The 18,057-nt window shown below is 40.7% G+C and overlaps 2 protein-coding genes across 2 annotated transcripts in view; both read right to left on the bottom strand.

The window, feature by feature from the left end:
* Positions 1-18,057, bottom strand: part of EGFR (epidermal growth factor receptor) — a 1,326,436-nt gene that overhangs the window by 222,381 nt on the left and 1,085,998 nt on the right. The gene's annotated exons all lie outside the window — the stretch shown is intronic.
* The window catches only part of GLI3 (GLI family zinc finger 3), a 192,396-nt gene that overhangs the window by 125,902 nt on the left and 48,437 nt on the right, over positions 1-18,057 (bottom strand). Inside the window, 1 exon segment of the mRNA XM_050330191.1 lies at positions 14,089-14,331. Coding sequence (XP_050186148.1) covers positions 14,089-14,331 — 243 coding nt within the window.

Raw genomic sequence — 18,057 nt, forward strand, 5'->3', positions numbered from 1 at the left:
ACCACAGTTGGCCACTTCACTTCCTTGTCTCTAAGAAACATTATTTCTTACAACCTGCATAGAGTCAATTCCAGGAATCAACCCCAGGGCCTATGAAGGAAGCTCTATCAATTTCTTGCCTCACTGTGGACTTCACAACTGAATCCTTGGACAGCAGCATCACATTCCCAACAAGCTGTCTAAAATCAGCACCTCCCCTTTGTCCTATTCAGCCCACTTGTATTTGGGTGAAAAAAGAAAGAAGCCAAGGCTCCTTATAGAAGAGCTCACAATTTGGCTTCATACAGCCAAGCACATTTTTTCAACTAAAACACACTTAGCTTTGTGCTGAACCATTGTTAAACTGCAGTGTTGACTTCCAGTTTGAAAAGATGCTTCGTAACGACACCTTCACATTGAAATGACACAAACAGCCATTAAATTCAGTTAAATATGTAACACCGCTGGTTTTCATGCATTTATCATCAGGTGAAATACAAATATCTCACATTCCCGTATTTTATTAACTCAGAAATGTAACAGCAACCTACAGAATAGCTCTGTAGAAGTCTAAACTGCTGACAACTAGTTCTAATGTGTAATTAAAGAAGGGGAGCAAAAATTTAACATCATGTCATTCAAGTATTTCTATCTTAAAGGCTGTAAGTATAGAATATTTTATTTATATACATATTCAATATGTGCATCAGGACTACGGCTACAGCACTTGATTACATGTGCACAGAATGACACACCTGTCTGATTTATATAAATTTAGGCTGCCAACAATATGTCTGTATTTCTTCAGACAACAGGAAGGGATCTTGAAGGGATCTATAGCACCTCACATCATGACATTTCATTACCTTTATTTGAGTTAATCTTTATTTTTTGTAATTTCTGCTTCTCTCATCCTTCCACCCTCTCAGAATTAACTATTAGGGAAAGAATTGTATGGGCAGAATTTAACAATCTTCACAAATACAGTAAAAATTAAACACATGCACTACTTTTAAATTAGGTGCAGTTTGGAAATGTAAGAGTGTATGAAGGTCACAGGAATATTTATGGCTACAATGGCACCATACAGTTTTATATAGCCAGCATTAGCTATAGGGTTTCCTATAATGTTTTTATATATAAAGAAAACTAATCTGCTATACATACATTACGAGCACTTTTAACATCCCACGTAACTTTCAAACAGAACACTCAAAAAACAACCCAGGAGGTTTGTGAAGGTGCTGTTTTGCTTGTGTTTCCTTTATAAAGTATATCATTACAGGTACTCTGTAGGCAACAATGCACAACTCATTATTTTACCCCAAAAGGATTCAACTTACAGCTCTTGCTGAGTTTTCTAGATAGAAATGTTTTGGTGTTTTGTTGTGGTTTTGTTTTTTGTTTTTTATGGGTTTTTTTAATAAAACACTATCTCTTATAATAATTTGAATTAGGGCCACCAAGCTGATTGATATGGGTTCAGAAGAGCTAAACTTAAGGACTTCTACTGCAACGAAGAGTCCCTTAAGCTATTTACTACCTCCAGAGCAGTAACTTTACTTTCCTCTGTCAGGATCACTGATACTGTTTTCACTTACCCAACACGAAACTTCTACCTCAGCCACTATCTTAAAGTTACAGTATCAAAATAACTTTGTAACACCTAATTCAATTAGGGAAATAGTAAGAATGATACTGGGAAAAAAGAATCCAGTTCAGAGTAAAGTTCCTTTCTTTGGCATCAGGGCTGCATGCCTTTTTCCCATCTTCAAGAGGCAGATCTGTAACAGAGTTTCACAGAAACAGTACCAAGAACAGAATGTATCAAGGAGCTGTAAGGCACTTGCTGCTGCATCCCCAAACCCAGGTATGATTCCCACGAGTCATTTGCTTCACTCTGCTTGTTGCTATTTCACCAAGAGCAAGCTTTGTCCCTTGAAAATGGCAAATGTATTTTCATAAATAAACCCTTATAAATGCTGCTCTTTTTTAATAAATTAATGTTGAAAATTTACAACATTCCCATACCCTAAACCCCGAGCAGAATGGTGCAAATGCAAAATTCACTAGTGCAGGCACATGAATAAACCAGTAATATCATGATTTCTGATTCTGAAGCCAAACATCATCACTTCGCTCCTTTTAGAAGCGGAAAGGGGGGTGGGCACAAGAGAAGAAAAGAAAAAGAAAGAGTGCCAAAACCAGCAGGCTAAGTAGAGTAACCGGAAGCGTACAATTTACTGCTAATGGTTCAGTGTCTGCAAAGGACTGCTCAAGCTGTGCTCAACAAAAACTCAGTAATAGCCAAAGAGGGAAGCAAAAAAGGCAAGATGTTTGGCTTTACTTTCTGTCAAATACTGTTAAATATGAGCCACTTAAAAAAAAATAGAATGAAAAAATGCAATAATGCTTTGTACAGGTGGTACCGAGGTCCCTGGCTGGGCCTTCAGACAAAACCATTCCTGTGTAAACCTTAAAGAGGATTAATCCTCAAGGACTACTGTAATGAGACCTTAAAAGGCTGAACAACAGCAGCGTATCACGGAGGGAAGCAGTAGCCTGCTCCCAGAAGTCTTCTCTAGCAGAGTTACATCAAAGCAAACTGGGACCAGATAGCGGGATTCTGCAAGAATCCCTTATCTCGGCGCTAGCGGATGCTATTCCTCTGATTGTCTTGAACTGCCACCTGTCCCAGACATCTTTGAAGGCAACGCTAAGCCTGTGATGGATCTGACCTCCTTGAGCTGAGATTCTTTTATGTCTTTCTTCATTTTCTGCTCTGTTACATTCTTTCCCAGCAACGTACACTACATGAAACAAAGGGAGTTCTCACTCCTTGACTTACTGTCCCCAGCTATTTGAAAGCAAAAAAACAATGTTAAGGATTATACTTCACCCGCAATATGAAGCTGTCCTCAGGAGACAAGCCTCTTATTTTTGAGAGTTATAACTAGATGGCTTTTACACGAAGGGACTTTACAATGAGGTTCAATGTTGCTGGGAGCCAAGATATGAAAGCTGCATACCAGAGATAGCTTAAAAAAACAAAAAGGTTCATAATACAGAAGTATATGAAAAACCACATTACAAAAATAAGCAGGAAAATAACCAGGAAGCAACAACCCTCAGAGGAAACACCAAATTATTGCAGTATATATATGCATCCCACACTGCACACTGATAGCCTTTAGTACCAGTGTCCACCATACTGTAACAGTGACAAAATCCTCCTACATTAAAAGAAAAAGAGCTGGTCACTCCAAATAAACCAGCAGCTCTGCTACCTGAGACACATGCATACACTGACAAACTAAACATCCAGCTCACACAAAGGGATATGGCTTCACCAGGAATGTTACGTATGGGATTTGTTTGTAAACAAGTGATGGGCTGGAACTCACATGCCTGTGACTTGTTGACGTGTACTTGCAGTAGGGTCAGCCAATCACAGAGCTGAAGGGACGTTCAGGGGGATTATCATCAGATTTTTTTCTGATAGCTACAAGCCACAATACAGAAGTCACCATGGTTCTAAAAAGGCTATACTGAGGAGGCATTCTTTTATAGCTCCCACCTCTAGTGTCCCATTCTTGCACTTAATCAGTTCTGGACCAGTTTTTAAGTTCTTTCTTCTAAGTACATGGCACTGTCAGAAGAACAAGAAGCAAAATATTGCTTGGCTGAAGAGGATTGCTGCCTGCCAACAGCAGCTCTCAGTTCCCTGCACTAACAAAATAAAAGGGTGTCATTTGTTGTAGTTAGGTGAGACTCATGGAAGTATTATGCAGCAGGATGGAAGCAGGAAGAGAAAACACCTTCTGCTTTTGAAGCTCCCTGGGAAATCACAGCTGGAAGAATACAACCAACCATATAAATGGTGAGATTCTGAATCAAATAATTGAGCTGGACATTGTGGAAGACTGCAGCAAACAAAGAGCAGATATGTAGGGTCTGAATGTTAATTTTAAAAAAAGGCATTACATGGAAAACACTGAGCAGACCCAGGCATTTTCTGAAGCCAAGACCTACTGGCACATGTTGCCAAATTAATGTGGCCTAGAGGCATGCTCAGAAAGAATTTGAAGATGACTTGTTCCCATCCATATGACAATTCCCACAACAGGGTATCGTGATTCAAGACCATAGAGCAGTGTCAGGCTAAGCACCAGGCTCCCATGAGGAAACTACAACAGTCACTTCTCAACAGCCAGCAGAGCACACCATTTCAGATGAGTGCCTTCCTCAGAGAGTTGTGCCAATAATTTGTACAGCCTTAACAAGCAGCATCCATATCTGATCACTTCTTGAAAGTAGTCCAGAGCCCACCCCCTTTTGATAAGGCATGTCAACCTTGTGCTTTGCCAGCCTTCAAGCACAGCCTCAGCAGCAACTGCATGCCCAGGCAAGCCCCCTGTGTTATTGCAACACAAGAACACTCCCACAGGCTATCTACCAAAAAATTCCAGACAGGAAGAGGCTGGTCTCAACACAGAGCCTGTTTTAATCCACCTGTACGACCCCCTTTTCAGAGTGTACACACAAAACTACCATCTGTGGGAGGGCCCACTACCGCAGCCCTCATCCTCCTCAACCTTGGTTTATAATGTACAAAAGATGAATATCAATGCTAAATGCTGCAGGTAACTAACTACTGACTTTGAAGAGATTTGCCATTCTCCTACAAGAATCCAGAAACACTTTTACAGGTGACAATTCTGGGCTTCATTCTGGTTTTTAATTTTTTCTGTGGAAGCAGATAGAGCCACATCAGGCTTTTGGACTTCATTTAAAGGTGTTTCTTCCAGTTTGCTTTACGTGATTAAATTGGAAAAAAAAAAAAAAAAAACCTGAAATCTTTTAACACCGAAAATAAGCACAGATCATGGCCATTGCTAGTCTCATGCAAAGTAGGTATATATTATCAGGCCATACAGCAGGCTTTCCAAATCAAACATGCCAAATACTGGGCAGCTCAGTAATTATCCACCAATATATGAGTAGTGCTCCTCTTTTCCCTTCTAGTTAAAAGACAAGAATTCCAGTCCTATCATACTGGAAATTAATGTTTTTGATATCTAGCACCAATTTTATTGTTAAAAGCACCGTAGATCACTAGTGTTGATGCCAATTCAAATACCATCCAGCATGAAGCACAGCTCTGGTGCCAATAGTTTTTATCACTGTACCATGCTGGTCCATCCCGGTAAAGTGAGCAACCACTGTTTATACAAAACACAGGCCTTGATCCAAATTTTATTCACCCAAATAACCCAATTTCACTTCAACAACAGTGTCTAACAGAAGTCAAGGCCAAAGCTGGAAGCTGTCATCAGTTGTATCTGTAGGTAGGTTGCTGAAAAAGAAACATACAAATCAAATTCAAGTACCTTTTCACACTAAGGAGTCTGACATGCTGGAATGAAATTTGTTTCAACACATTCTAGCTCATTAGTTATTTGCTTCAACACTTGGTATGGTGTTACACTCAGCTGTTACCATAATCAGCCATTTATTTGAAAGTATTTCGTATGCCATTACTTTTGGCTTGTTACCATAGGCTATTTCAATGGGGACTGTAGATGGAGGAATAACAACATCAGCTCTTCATTTGCAAAATGGCAACATGGATACTTGGGAATTATGATTTTAAATTACAACTGGCCCAGAGAACAGGTAAGATAAAAGGGTAGAATATAAGGCAACCAGGGATTATTCTGAAGTTCATTGAAGCCAGCAGTTGTTGATTCATTTAATTCACTGGGTTCTGTATCAGCATCGTTCAACTGTCTGGGAAAAATGATGGCTCAGGGCAGCACTGAAATGTGAAAAGAAAACCAAAATAAACAATGGGGGACCTCTCTACTACCTTATTCAGTGTGATACATGTAACAAGCATAACTGAGATCAGACAGCAATTCTGTTATTTGGGGAGCTATCTGTGCTGAACTCCAAAAACTGCAAGACAATAAAAAAAAGATTAAAAAAAAACCAAAATCAAAAGAATGTTTTGTAAGTGATAACTCTTATTTTTAAAAGGAAGTGTGAGGATGGTGTTCAAACCCATACATCAAACATTCCCGTGAACATAATGCCTTTCCTGCTGCTGTGTACCAACCACCACCACACATGCCAGTGGCCACATGGCAACACAAGCAGCTGTACTCTTTGTACAAATACATTGATATTTAGGACAGTACCGGTTACCCACACTGGTGGTTGCTGCCTTGGCTGTAAGCTATCAGAATGAATAAAGGTAGCCCATATAACCCCAATTGAAGTGAGAAGAATTCCTGACCTGATCTCCAGACTCAGATGGGATCCACAGAGCAAGCTCAAGAGCCTCAATTGTAAGTAATTTGAGCAGTGTTCTAATAAGAGTGTGGAGAGTACTGTGTAAACCACCTAGGTTAAGAGGTAAAGAGCCAGACTAAGAGGAAGCTAATTAAGTTGCTAGGTGTGAATAAAAGGAAGCAGAGGCTATGGCTAAGTGGCTCTCCTCCTAAGTACTGAGCTCAATCAATAGGAATAAAGTTGTATCTGCTAGTGATCCTGAAAACGGTTCAGCAACCAAAGCATTTAAACTGTTTTAAAAGTAAAGGCCTGGACTCCCCAGGAGGCTAGTACTGAGAGACTTCCACAGGACAAGTTTGAAACTGCACCTTCAAAACAGAGAAGGTGCCTTTCAAAGAAACGTGCCTTGACAAGTCCATGGTCCGTGCCATGATGTGAGGAGGCCCATGGTGACCCCACACTGCCATTACCCCCCTGCCCAGCCGAGGCAGCCTCTGTGACACAACACCCTCCTTCAGTGCCCACACATCTGGGCTTCACCGCAGCCCCAAGAGCAAGCAGGGAATAGCAAGGAGGTATGGTGCACATCCAGATTTCAAGCATCCAGGATGCAAGAAAATTAACAAAAGAGAATCATAACAGAGGAGTACCCTATAGACATTAGCTACTCTGCAATCTAACTATTGCTAATTTTCTTAACAAAAGCTGGACAACAACAGCAGAGATGGAGCAAAAAACCACGAACTTCAGCGTTTATTTTCTACATTTTGACACAACTGAGGATTCTGCTGCCTAAACACTGACACACAGAAGCATGTTAGATCCCTGAGGTATCTAAGGTGTTCATACAGAGTTAGTAGATATGACCAAGGATGCACTAAAGACCAGTGTGCCCAGGCTGGCAGACAAATCAGCTAGGATCCTCAAAGGCAAGAAAATGGTGCTCAAGTGCCAGTCTCTGCTTAGGCAACTAAATTTCCTCTAGTAACAGACAGAATGCCACAAATGCAAGAAAACCACCTCTCTGGCAGTGTAAAGCACTGCACAGTGGTTCAGTATATGACCTGTACTCATCAGCTGCTCAGGAGAATCTGCTTCACTTCTTGACAAAAATCATGATCGCTGAATCAACACCAGGTCCACATGTTCCCCATGTTTTGCCAAGAAGACTCAAGTTGTTGCAGCCCCAAAGCTCCTTACAAATACAGGTAACTCACCCAACACAAGATGTACAAGGCTGTGTGCTGACTAATCTTTACAAAGCTCTAAGCAGCAAAGCCAAAGGGGCAGCTTTTCAAACCCCATTTCCTCAGCCAAAAAATGCACACAAGGAAAAGCTCATAAAAAGCTGACTGACAGCAACCTCAGGCATTATGTGATGCTTCAAATTTTTCAACAAATGATGCTTATCTTCCTTTGACCACTAGTTCTCTATGTACCTCATACTTGGCTAGCTCCTTGCACTACACGGGCTCAACAAAAGTACAAAGATTACTCTGATAACTAACAAAGAGAGAACTAGTGATCTTGCCTGTTGACAGGCAGTAAGGAGCACATGTGGTTTGGGTTTTGGGGGCTTTGGGGGAGGGAGGCTTTGGTGTTTGGGGGTGGTTCAGAGAATACAGTAATGGGAAGTACCATATCTCTCACATGTTAGCAGATCTCTAGCAGGGAAGAGGAAACTTTATACAAACTTCAACTCAGACTTTAATGGCTTTTCAATATTTTTCCCCAACTTCTAGCTGCTGGTGCTACAGAAGCTACCTTGTAAGAACACAGGATCAGCTCAAATCCACTACAGACCTTCTGTTTTAAAAGCATTGTGACAAATGTCCATGTATCAAGGGATACAAGAACTTTGAAGTAGCTTTTCATTCTCTCCTGATTTAGGGATCGCTGATCTGCCTTGATGCTCAAGAGATGGATGACATTATTTCTTGGCTTTTTCTCCAGAGTTCTTAACTATGATTCTGTGGCTCTGAGCAATGTATTCTGTCTCTTTCCATGAAGGCAGTATACAACAAATACATACTGTAAAGCATCTAAAAAGCTTTAGCTGAAAAAACAAATTGAATCCATGAAAGAGGTGTTTTTGCATTTGGTCTCTGTCTTTATCTTCCCTGTTTCTTGGAAAAAAAAAAAAAAGAAAACCAAAAAAAACCCAACAGAACAAAACACACCACACACAAAACTTCACCCCACAGCTTGCACTTGAACAACAAAACAAGGAGAGATTAATAGAACTTTTTTTAATGTGATCCTAATTTTTTAAATTTTGAAGTCCAACAGAATTATAGGGCATATGAGACCTTAAATACTCTATTCTACCCTCCACACAAACAGGATCACCTCTTTCCATGTCATTGCCTATAGTCTTCTGCTAAAATTAATACTACTGATAATGACAGAAAAAGAGTCAACACAAAGAGAGATACGTATTCACCTAAACTTGAAAACAAAACAAAGTGGAAAAAACCTTAAAAGATCACATTTCGGCCTCTCAACCAAATCACATTTCAAAGCTTTTCAGATATTGGCAGTTCTGAAATCTGTCTCATGTTGAGGAGAGAAAATATCCAGAAGAAGGAAGGGCATCTCTACATATTGTAAATCTATGGGTGCAATTGTTATTTCCAAATGAGACCATCACACAGGGGCAGAAACTCCAGGGTTCTCTAGAGACACTGCTTATTTCACAAAAGGGCTCCAGAGGAACGGGCAGGAGTACTTGTAATGAGCTGAACTTCCCAAACACAGCCTGGGAGGCATCTTGGAGACGGTATTTCAATTTATAAGCTGCTAAGCTTACAAGGTCTACAGCACCTTCCTAAATTTCACACTGAAGTTGCCTCTGACCATAAGTTTGAATTTGAGAACAGTAACATTTTTTGTTGGAGACTATTGAAAGATACTATTACATTTTAGACTTTTAATCCCAAAAATGTTTTTGCAAACATGCTAATTTTCTTAAAGACCTACACTTAGTTGCTCAGCTGACACCAGTAATCTGACATTCACTTTCATACTAGAGGCTTTTTTGCCTGTGAGTTTTATTAAAAGCTTTAGATTTTACTTTTTCCAACTACCCCTCCCTGATAACATTTGGAAAACACCCCATAAATCACTGTCAGTAGAAAGTTTTGTTACTAGAGTGCTTAAGCCTCCCCCTTCCAAAATGCTGCAGAAAGAGTTGAAGAAGTAGGACCCAGATTTTCAGAGGTATTTAAGAGGCCAAACTCACTTTGAAATTGAAGAGCACTTAAATGTACTTAAAGACCCTGGCCCTAAATCTTTACAAAGATTCTTCACTGACACTCTCCTTTCACTGTCCAACCAGGCTGGGGAGAAACTCTCTATAAAAAGCTGTCCCAGGCTCCTGTCACCCAGAGACTCCGGGAAACTAGTCCAATGCACCACATATAGCTGACCATTGCGGTTCAAGCCTCAATGCCATGTAAAGTCATTGCTTTCTAAGTATTGCATTTTAAGACAGTATTTCCAATTACCAGTTTGCATTTGAAGAAACAGAATCCAATTCCCCTTTTCTTTTCCGCACCCTCACTCTTCCTTTCCTATGGGCAGATGAAGGAAAAGGAATTCTTGTCAACAGAAATTAAAACACGGTAAATGAGCAAGTGCACCTAGCAATCCAGCACTGTGTTTTCCTTGCTAAAGTCTCTTGTTCATGTTGCAAATAGATTTTGAGATGACATTAACATTGGCTAATATAACTCATTTATGCGAGGCCCAATCCTCACAAAGTGGAAGTCCAAGCACAGTCAGTGGAACTGAGGGCAATCAAAACCTTTGGAGGGCTAATCCTATGAAATGTGCAATAAGCAGTTCCCACTTCCCCAGATAGATACAGAAGCTTCAAAAACCAGCAAAATGAATCCCTGGTAAGGAGTAGCAGGAAAAAGAAAAGAAAAAGGGGAAGAAAGGAAAAAAAAATAGAAAGAAGTGAGTTCCTGTGCAACCTCTTTGAGGTGAAGCAATTTACCAGAAAGAGATTGCTGCCAGGGCCATACATTCCTGTATATATAAATTTTTAGATCAGAGCCAAGTGAACTCTCACTGCTTTTTACTTGAAATAGTTCTTCAGGCTTTGCTAATTAGGTACTAACAATTCTTTCATATGAGCTGTGAAACCCAGGGAAGAATATCAACAGTATGTTTTAAATCAAAGTGTTTACATCAGGAATGATTCATTTTTTCCATGAGGAATGACTTGTGAGACAGAGAGTCTTAGCACTGCCATAAATCCGCATGAAAATTAAAACTGTGGAAGAGAATAACAAAGGCAAGTTTCTATCCCCATCTCCCCTGCCTCAGCCCCACCTCTACAGACAGAATTTACATTAACAAGGGGCTCAGACTACCTCTGGAATTAGTGTTTGAGAAACACAAGGGTTAAAATCCATTTAAGAAACATTGTTATTAAGGCCAGTAACCCTCCTCTCCTCATTAAAGAAAGGTGCAACATACGATGGGAAACTCCAGCATTTCTGTCATTGTCCCTAAAGCTTTTTAAATGAAAGAAGTTTTTAAAAAATTAAACAAACAAAAATACCTCCCCACCCCGCACTTTGTGAGCAGTGTTTAAATAGTGGTTCAGAAATATGTAACAAAAAAGACAGAAGAGAAAAACTTTTGATTTAGCCCTGTATTTTCCCTTTTATCTGCAGGAGGATAGAAGACTGTGAGCTGAGAATGAGACTGCACTCACATTCTCAGTTGCTAAATGGTTGAGGGGCTCTCTGGCAGTGCAGAAGGGCCGCCAGCTCCATAGCATGTTTCATCCCAGCCGTTTGAAAAGCTAGTTCACTTGAAACTCAACCATTATCCCCACCCACACTCTGCAGGGGAGCAAACTCCCTCTCAATGAGGTATTTATTCCACTTTTACGGTAACTATTATTACCAACATTTACAACATCATTCATTTTAATTAGAAAAAAAATTAAATCAACAAATAAATCCTGCAATGCACAGAGACACATGTATTTTTACATATAGAAATGCAAAGCACTCAAGTTGTTTCTATTAACTGCAGCTCCTGGAAGGGACATGCCTTCCACACAGAATTTACTTAAATGCTCTTTTTCTTTTTTTGCCGTAAAAATATGCAGATGTCCTTCTTCAAAAAATTATTTTGCCTTTTCCTGTGTTACGGGAAGCCTGCCCACACTTTTAAATACAAAGTGGGTATAAATAGAAGCACAAATTAGGCATCTTGAAAAGTCTGTATTTTCCGACCACAGGGAAACTAAGAAATTACTATGAATGTTTACATATCTGACTATGTTGAATTAAAACAGTATTTTCTATCCATATGCCCAGCAAAACTAGCAAGAAACTAAGAAAAGAAACAATAGCTTTGCTGGTTCTTTACCTGTTGCGACCGTGGGACTTGGATATGTTTACATTATTCAGCCTTTTTCATATGGACCACTAAAAGTGTCAGTCTGAATACAGTCACAACTTGGATGAAAGCATGTCTTACATATATAAATGATACAACCACTATGAAAATTTCAGTAAGACTGTCTGCTTTCCTATAAATCTAACTAGACATTTGTCTCTTTAGTTGTCTCTCTGTATCATAGCTATTAAAGGTAAATAAAAGCATTATGGCTCTTTATATGGCACTAATAGCTTGAGGGACTTTATAAATCAGTGAATACAAATGCACAACTCACTTCAGCAGCGGGGAAGCAGGTCTGTCCATTTGATGTTTTCTGACTTAGATTTTCGCTTTAAGATCATGTTGCTCATCTAAAATTAACTTATCTCCTGTTTCTCTGCTGTTGTATGCTGGCTAACTTCTGGTGTTCTCTCAGCTTCTGACATCAATGTTTTTCTAGTAGTCCACTCAGCCTAACCAGCAAGCACTAATGTTGTAGCTAGTTATAACTGATATTGGTCACAATAATGACACAGCAGCTTCCATAAATCTTGACAACTCTTGTCAAAAGGTGAATTTGAGAAAATAAAACAAAATAAACTAAATGCAAACCGCTCAGACACATTCAGACCAACTAGCCTGTTTTCTTCTGTGTGAACCTTCAGTGGTATCAATAATATTTTAAACAAGATTTAAGGGGTGAGCTGACAGTTGGTCAGAGGGTCAAAATGGAAATCGTCACCACTAAATTCAGCATAAGGTCTGTTGTTTGTTTGGGGATTGTTTTTGTCACACATTTCATCTCTCTCCAGCTGTACTGCCTACAAACAGAAAAGCTATTTTGCTTCCACGATAATACTTGTCTGTTTGTTTTTATGTCAGATTTAGGAGTTTGTTAACCATTAAGCTGTGAATGGTGCCTCCAACCCACAAGCTAATATTTCTATGCACTGCTGCTCTTGAGTGGCCATTTGCACTTCACATTCATGCCCCTCTGGCAGGGGAATCTGCTGCAGCACATCCTCCTCAACAGAAAGATGAGTAACTCCCCCAGAGGGTTTGAGCAGGTCTGTATAAGAGAACAGGAGGCGGAGGGTGCACAAAAACCAACTACCTACACTGAAAAAGAGCTCAAAAGCTTAATGGCAAACTTTTCCCCTAAATACTGATCTATACTACAAGGACAACAAGTGTTCGTTTTCTCATAATACCTCCATCCTTATTAACAATCAGGCTCTTTTTTTTAAGAAGGAGATTGGTGAGACTTTAGGTTGTGCAAGACATACTTTGATCTGCACCCTGATGAGTGAACATTCCCCTTTGCTGCTAGCCCAACTAATGAAGGGATAAAATTAGCTTTTATCCCTGGCACTTTCTTTAGCAAAAAAACAGGCACTAATCAGCTGTCCTCACTAATCAGTCGTCTGGCTAATGACCTTTTGCCTTAAAACACTAAAATTTCTGAATGATGTTTAAAAAAAAAAAAAATCAACACAGACTGGCCTCTCTCTCTCTTTGTGGGTCTTAAGCCTATCATCTGGAATTGGAGACTGCAAGGTTAAATGGCAAACCTGTATCCTGGCTGGGTGATAAATCTATAATCAAAAGGCACAAGCCTTGACACCTCAAGATATACTTCATTACTACACAACTAAATGATTTTTTTTTCCCTCTTTTTTTGTAAACTAGAAACAGATGAAAAAAATTGCTCAACTCCCTCATACTTTGCCTGTGGAGAAATCCATTCCACATCTGTGTTCAAGTGTCAGTTAATTTCTTACTTTTTTATTAATGCCTGAGCAGGAATTCAGAAGTTGAAACCATTTGCCTTTTTTCCTCCCCCTTACAACTTCAGGGAACTGTAGCTGGGAAGGAAAATTGCAAAACCACTCCATCAGCCTGCATTCTCAAACACACTTGTGAATGTCTAAAAAACCCTCCAAAACAAAACAAGAACTCCTAAAGCACAGTCATAAGCCTTCCAATCCCCCACATTCTCATTGTACAAGGCACAGTTCTTCCTCCTCCCAATACCATATTTTAACATTGTTTTAAAAGAGGGATTTTTAAGGCCTGTTTCATTTTCCCTCTGTGCTTTCTTTAACGAGGCCCTTTTTCTTCGTGTATTAAGGAGGTGGAGCAAACGCAACCCTGGATGGCTGAGGAGGATTAGCAACAGATGAGATGTCCTGTGGAAGTTGCTTTGCAGAGGCCTGCGATAATTTCTAGCTGCAATGCAACTGCACCCTGGCTTTTAACTTCAGGAAAAAGAGATTGCATTTACTACAGACACCGCTCCCCCCAGACAAAGCAGTTCTCCCTGGAGATGATGCAAAGCGACAAATAAAGTTACATTCAATTTGACAGCCTTCTAACTTTGCATCGCCGAATGAAGCAGCAATCAATACTCACGGTAATGAGGGTCCATGTAACCGTTTCGGGGGTCCATGGTAAAGAGCGTCCCGCGGTAAGGTACAGAAGGTTCGGGAAGGTGCGATATAGATCCATGGATCTCCTTCTTGATTAATGAGGCCCTTTCCTCACTCGACGTGGAAGGCTCTTCACTGATCTTGCCGAGGCCTTGCCCACCCTGCGGCTGCATTGTGATCGCGTTCCTTCTCTCTCTGTGATAGGTCTGCCCAGGACTTTCATCCTCTGCAAAAAAACGAGGGAGAAGAAAGAGAGAAGGGAAGAAAAAAGAGAGACACACACTTTTAGCCCATTTATAGCAAATACAATAAAGAAAAGTTCTCCCCCCGCCGCCCTCCTCCTCCCGGTGTAAGTTTGTGACAGGAGGTGCCTGTATGGCTGTGAGGGATGGCCTGGGGACGCCTGCCGGTTTGGAGCCGGCAGCGGCGGAGCAGTAGATCACAGTCACCCATGCACTGATGCTCCTACCAACGGGACCATCAATTGTGCAGGAACAGACACAGGCTTGCTGTTTCCCTGCCTCTGGGACAAGGAGGCTGGGAGCTCAGGCTCCCTGATGGGGAGTCAAGAAATGATTTGTCACACAGAGGAGAAGATAAACCCCGCCAGCTGGGCCTAAATCACACTCAGCCACCCACTGCCGCTCTGCAGCCCAGCTCCAGGTCCCTGGGGCTTTGCCTGGGTGAGGGGCTGAAGCCTTGCAGGGAGGTTGGTGGTGATCAGAACTAAGGTGGGCAACAATGAAATGCATACAGTTGCTCAAGATACAGCCCCAGCAGCATCAGGCAGGCACAAAAAGGCCACCTGCTCTGATAATGTCACCGTATGAGTGCCCATGCAGGGTGGTGGGGTACACTCCCCCCACATCTTTTTCCCATATCCACACAGACAAACCCTCAAATTCCTAATTAACAAGGGGAAAGGAAAAAGGGCAGAGGGAATAATAATAACTAGGAGGGTCAAACCCAAATCCTAGTTTAGAGTAAGCCTCTAGGCCTATGGTACCACTTGAGATGGGAAAAGAGCCTCCTGATCATGGCTCCACCTGCCTTAGGTGCAGGCAGCTCCAGGACTGGGTGCTAAACCAACCCTCTGCACCCACATGAATTTTAACCCCCAGGGTTAAAATTAATAAAAATTAATAATAATAATTTAAAAAGCACACACCCTTCAAAAACCTGATAAAGTAGTTACATTCCTCAAAAGCTAGACGCATGTTCCCAGGTGCATTTCACACATGCCATGTGGCAGAGGGGTTTTGTCAGGTACACAAGTCTCTAATGTAAATGCCCTCCTTCAGTTTCATTATCGGTTTAAAACACAGAAATTCCTCTAAACAAGCATGATTGATTGCTGAATCCTTGGCTGATACCAATGCTCTAGATACAGCCTTCTTCACTGTACTACACTGCACATGTGAGTGTATACCAGCACATCTTGAAGGAGTACTGATAAAAACACTTTGTTTCAAAGTTGCTCTGCAGTTCTAGAAGTACACAAGGAATCTCAAATTATTAAACACTGGGCGCAACAATGGTAACCAAAAAAGGAAATGAAAACACCCTTGGGAAATAAAACTTAAGTGCTCTTACTCTACAACCTGCATGCAAGGGAGGATGATTGACATCAGTGCCAAGATTGCACTTCAGCTGTCAGAGATTTGAAGTCAGGGCTAAGTTTTCACTTGCATCTAGCTCTGGTGTACTTGTTCACACAGCAAAAGCACCAGCCAGCAATTCACTAGGTGACTACTTTCAGCAAGCCTGATACTGGAGAAACTTAACCTATGTGCGTTTGTACAAATTAGATTGGAAACAGGTTCTGTCCTTATGGACACCTGGACTTGAATTTTGGTCATTATACATATAAACTAGCTAAACCATTGCTTTAAATGCATTGCTCACTGGTTTTCTCCCTGCTCTCTCTCCCCCCCAAGTAGCAACAACATGAAAACCCAGCAGAGTAGCCTATTGAGCGCTTAATTATTTTTCTATCTCCACGTATTACAGCAACCAGGGTCTGCTGACTTATCAGCATCTTCCAGGGACAGAATTCTTTTTACAACCAGCAGTAATTCTCGATACAGAGAATTTCCAGGGTTGGGTCTGAGGAGAAATAGTTAATGGAAATAGACAACAACATTACAGAGTTTAAACCCTTTGCCCTTCTCTGCTTTTTATTAATATGCACAGGCACTGGTCCCTGCTCTGGATTAACAGGGTTTAAGGTTTCAACTTTTTACACCGAAGCTGGTTTTAGTTACAGAACTGCAAAAGGGGGTCTAAAACTTTAAAAGTTATAGGAGGTTTTTAGAAACCTGCTTGTATAACTAAAAAAATAAAATATAAATCACCCCAAAGTCATATTTTCCATCAGGTTTCTCTTTAGCCAGAGTCTTTTATGTTAAATTTCAACCTAGAGTGAACTTTCACTGATGAGATGTAAACTCCTATAAAAATAGGGGATTACATTCCATTTGAAATTCTGACAGATCCTTAAGCAGAGCAACTTAACGTGTGCTAAAACAGTTCGGAAAGAAGAAAGCTAGGGTGATTTGTGGGGCTGTATAATCACTCAGATGATCAGAAAGGATTTCAGTTCTTTTACTCTTCCATATAAAGATAATATTTGTTAAAACTGCCATCCTAGTATACAACAAGAAGCTGATGTCTGTCTGCAGGCTCCACTTTTATACTTTCCTTCTCAAAACATGCATGTGTCATGAATCAAGGTACTAGTGACTACTATGGAAAAGTCTGATTTTTCAAATTGCTGAATGAAATTCAAAACCTCCTTTTCAGTAACTTAGAAACTAAAGGAAAAATACAATTTCTTTTAAAAAGCTTTCTCCTTTTTTGGTTACTTGAGGAAAAAAAAACCAAAACAAACAAACGAACAAAACAAAACAAAAAAAACCAAACCACAAAAAAACAGTACTTTTCTTACTGCATCACCCATCTTTCTCCCCATTACGAAGTTACCGCCATGTGCTGTTACGGGTCGAAAGTTTCTGTGCATTGTCTGCCACGCAGAAATTCCCCCAGAAGTGTTCAACTACACATGATGGCATTTTCGCAATAGTAAGGCATATTCATTGACCAAACAGTTCGCTAAGCATTTACTTCATGCTCCATGCCACTGAGCTGCTTTTGATAGGGGGTAGATGAGAAATTTGACAGCACCCACGCTCCAGGACACTAACAGCCAGAGGTTTGCAGGAGCTCCCCCGGCGCAGAGCGGGAAACTCGTCTTGCAGAAACGCTGCCTACTCTCACGGCAGGCGAGCCACTCCAGAGTGCCAAAAGGGGAAAGCTGTCTAATCTTGTTCTGGTTCAGCTGAACCGTTCAATAAAGTTTCAAGAGTAAGTGTGGGCAAGACGGACTAGGCCAAATTATTGACAGAACACACTGTCCACCATGGCAACAAGTGGGATTCTATAACAAAAATGTAAGCAAACAGCCCACTTCTCCAGCAGCATCTGCCAAAGGGGCTTTACAGCCAAATACACGAGAACTGTTCTGTTACTGCTCTGCTCATGTTTTAGAAGCGGGGCCAGCTTTAGGGTCAAAAGAAACATTTGATTTACTAAAATGTGCAGAGACACAAATGCCAAAGTTCATCTCCACCCGATTCCCAATGGTGGGAGCCCACCAACTCCAGTATAATTCATCCCACCTTTCATGGGTGTAAGAGAGAAAGGTTAAATAAGAAAAGAAAAAAATAATCATGCCCCAAGAGCAATCTACATTTTCTTTCTTGATGTATACCCTTACTCTGACTTAACAAGCCGGTAGCCAGAGACATGCGTTAGAAATGCCCAGTCTAGAATGATCACATTAATCCAGGATTCTCCCATCCACTGAGAAATACCTTATTTAGTCCTGCTATTTTAATCAGAAGCCATTTTTATTAGAACTGCTGAGTACTATGGAGCACCTCACTGAATGGAA

This window comes from Myiozetetes cayanensis, unplaced genomic scaffold (genome assembly GCF_022539395.1).
Source record: "Myiozetetes cayanensis isolate MyiCay16 unplaced genomic scaffold, myiCay2020 scf1, whole genome shotgun sequence".
In the NCBI taxonomy this organism is placed as follows: Eukaryota; Metazoa; Chordata; class Aves; order Passeriformes; family Tyrannidae; genus Myiozetetes; species Myiozetetes cayanensis.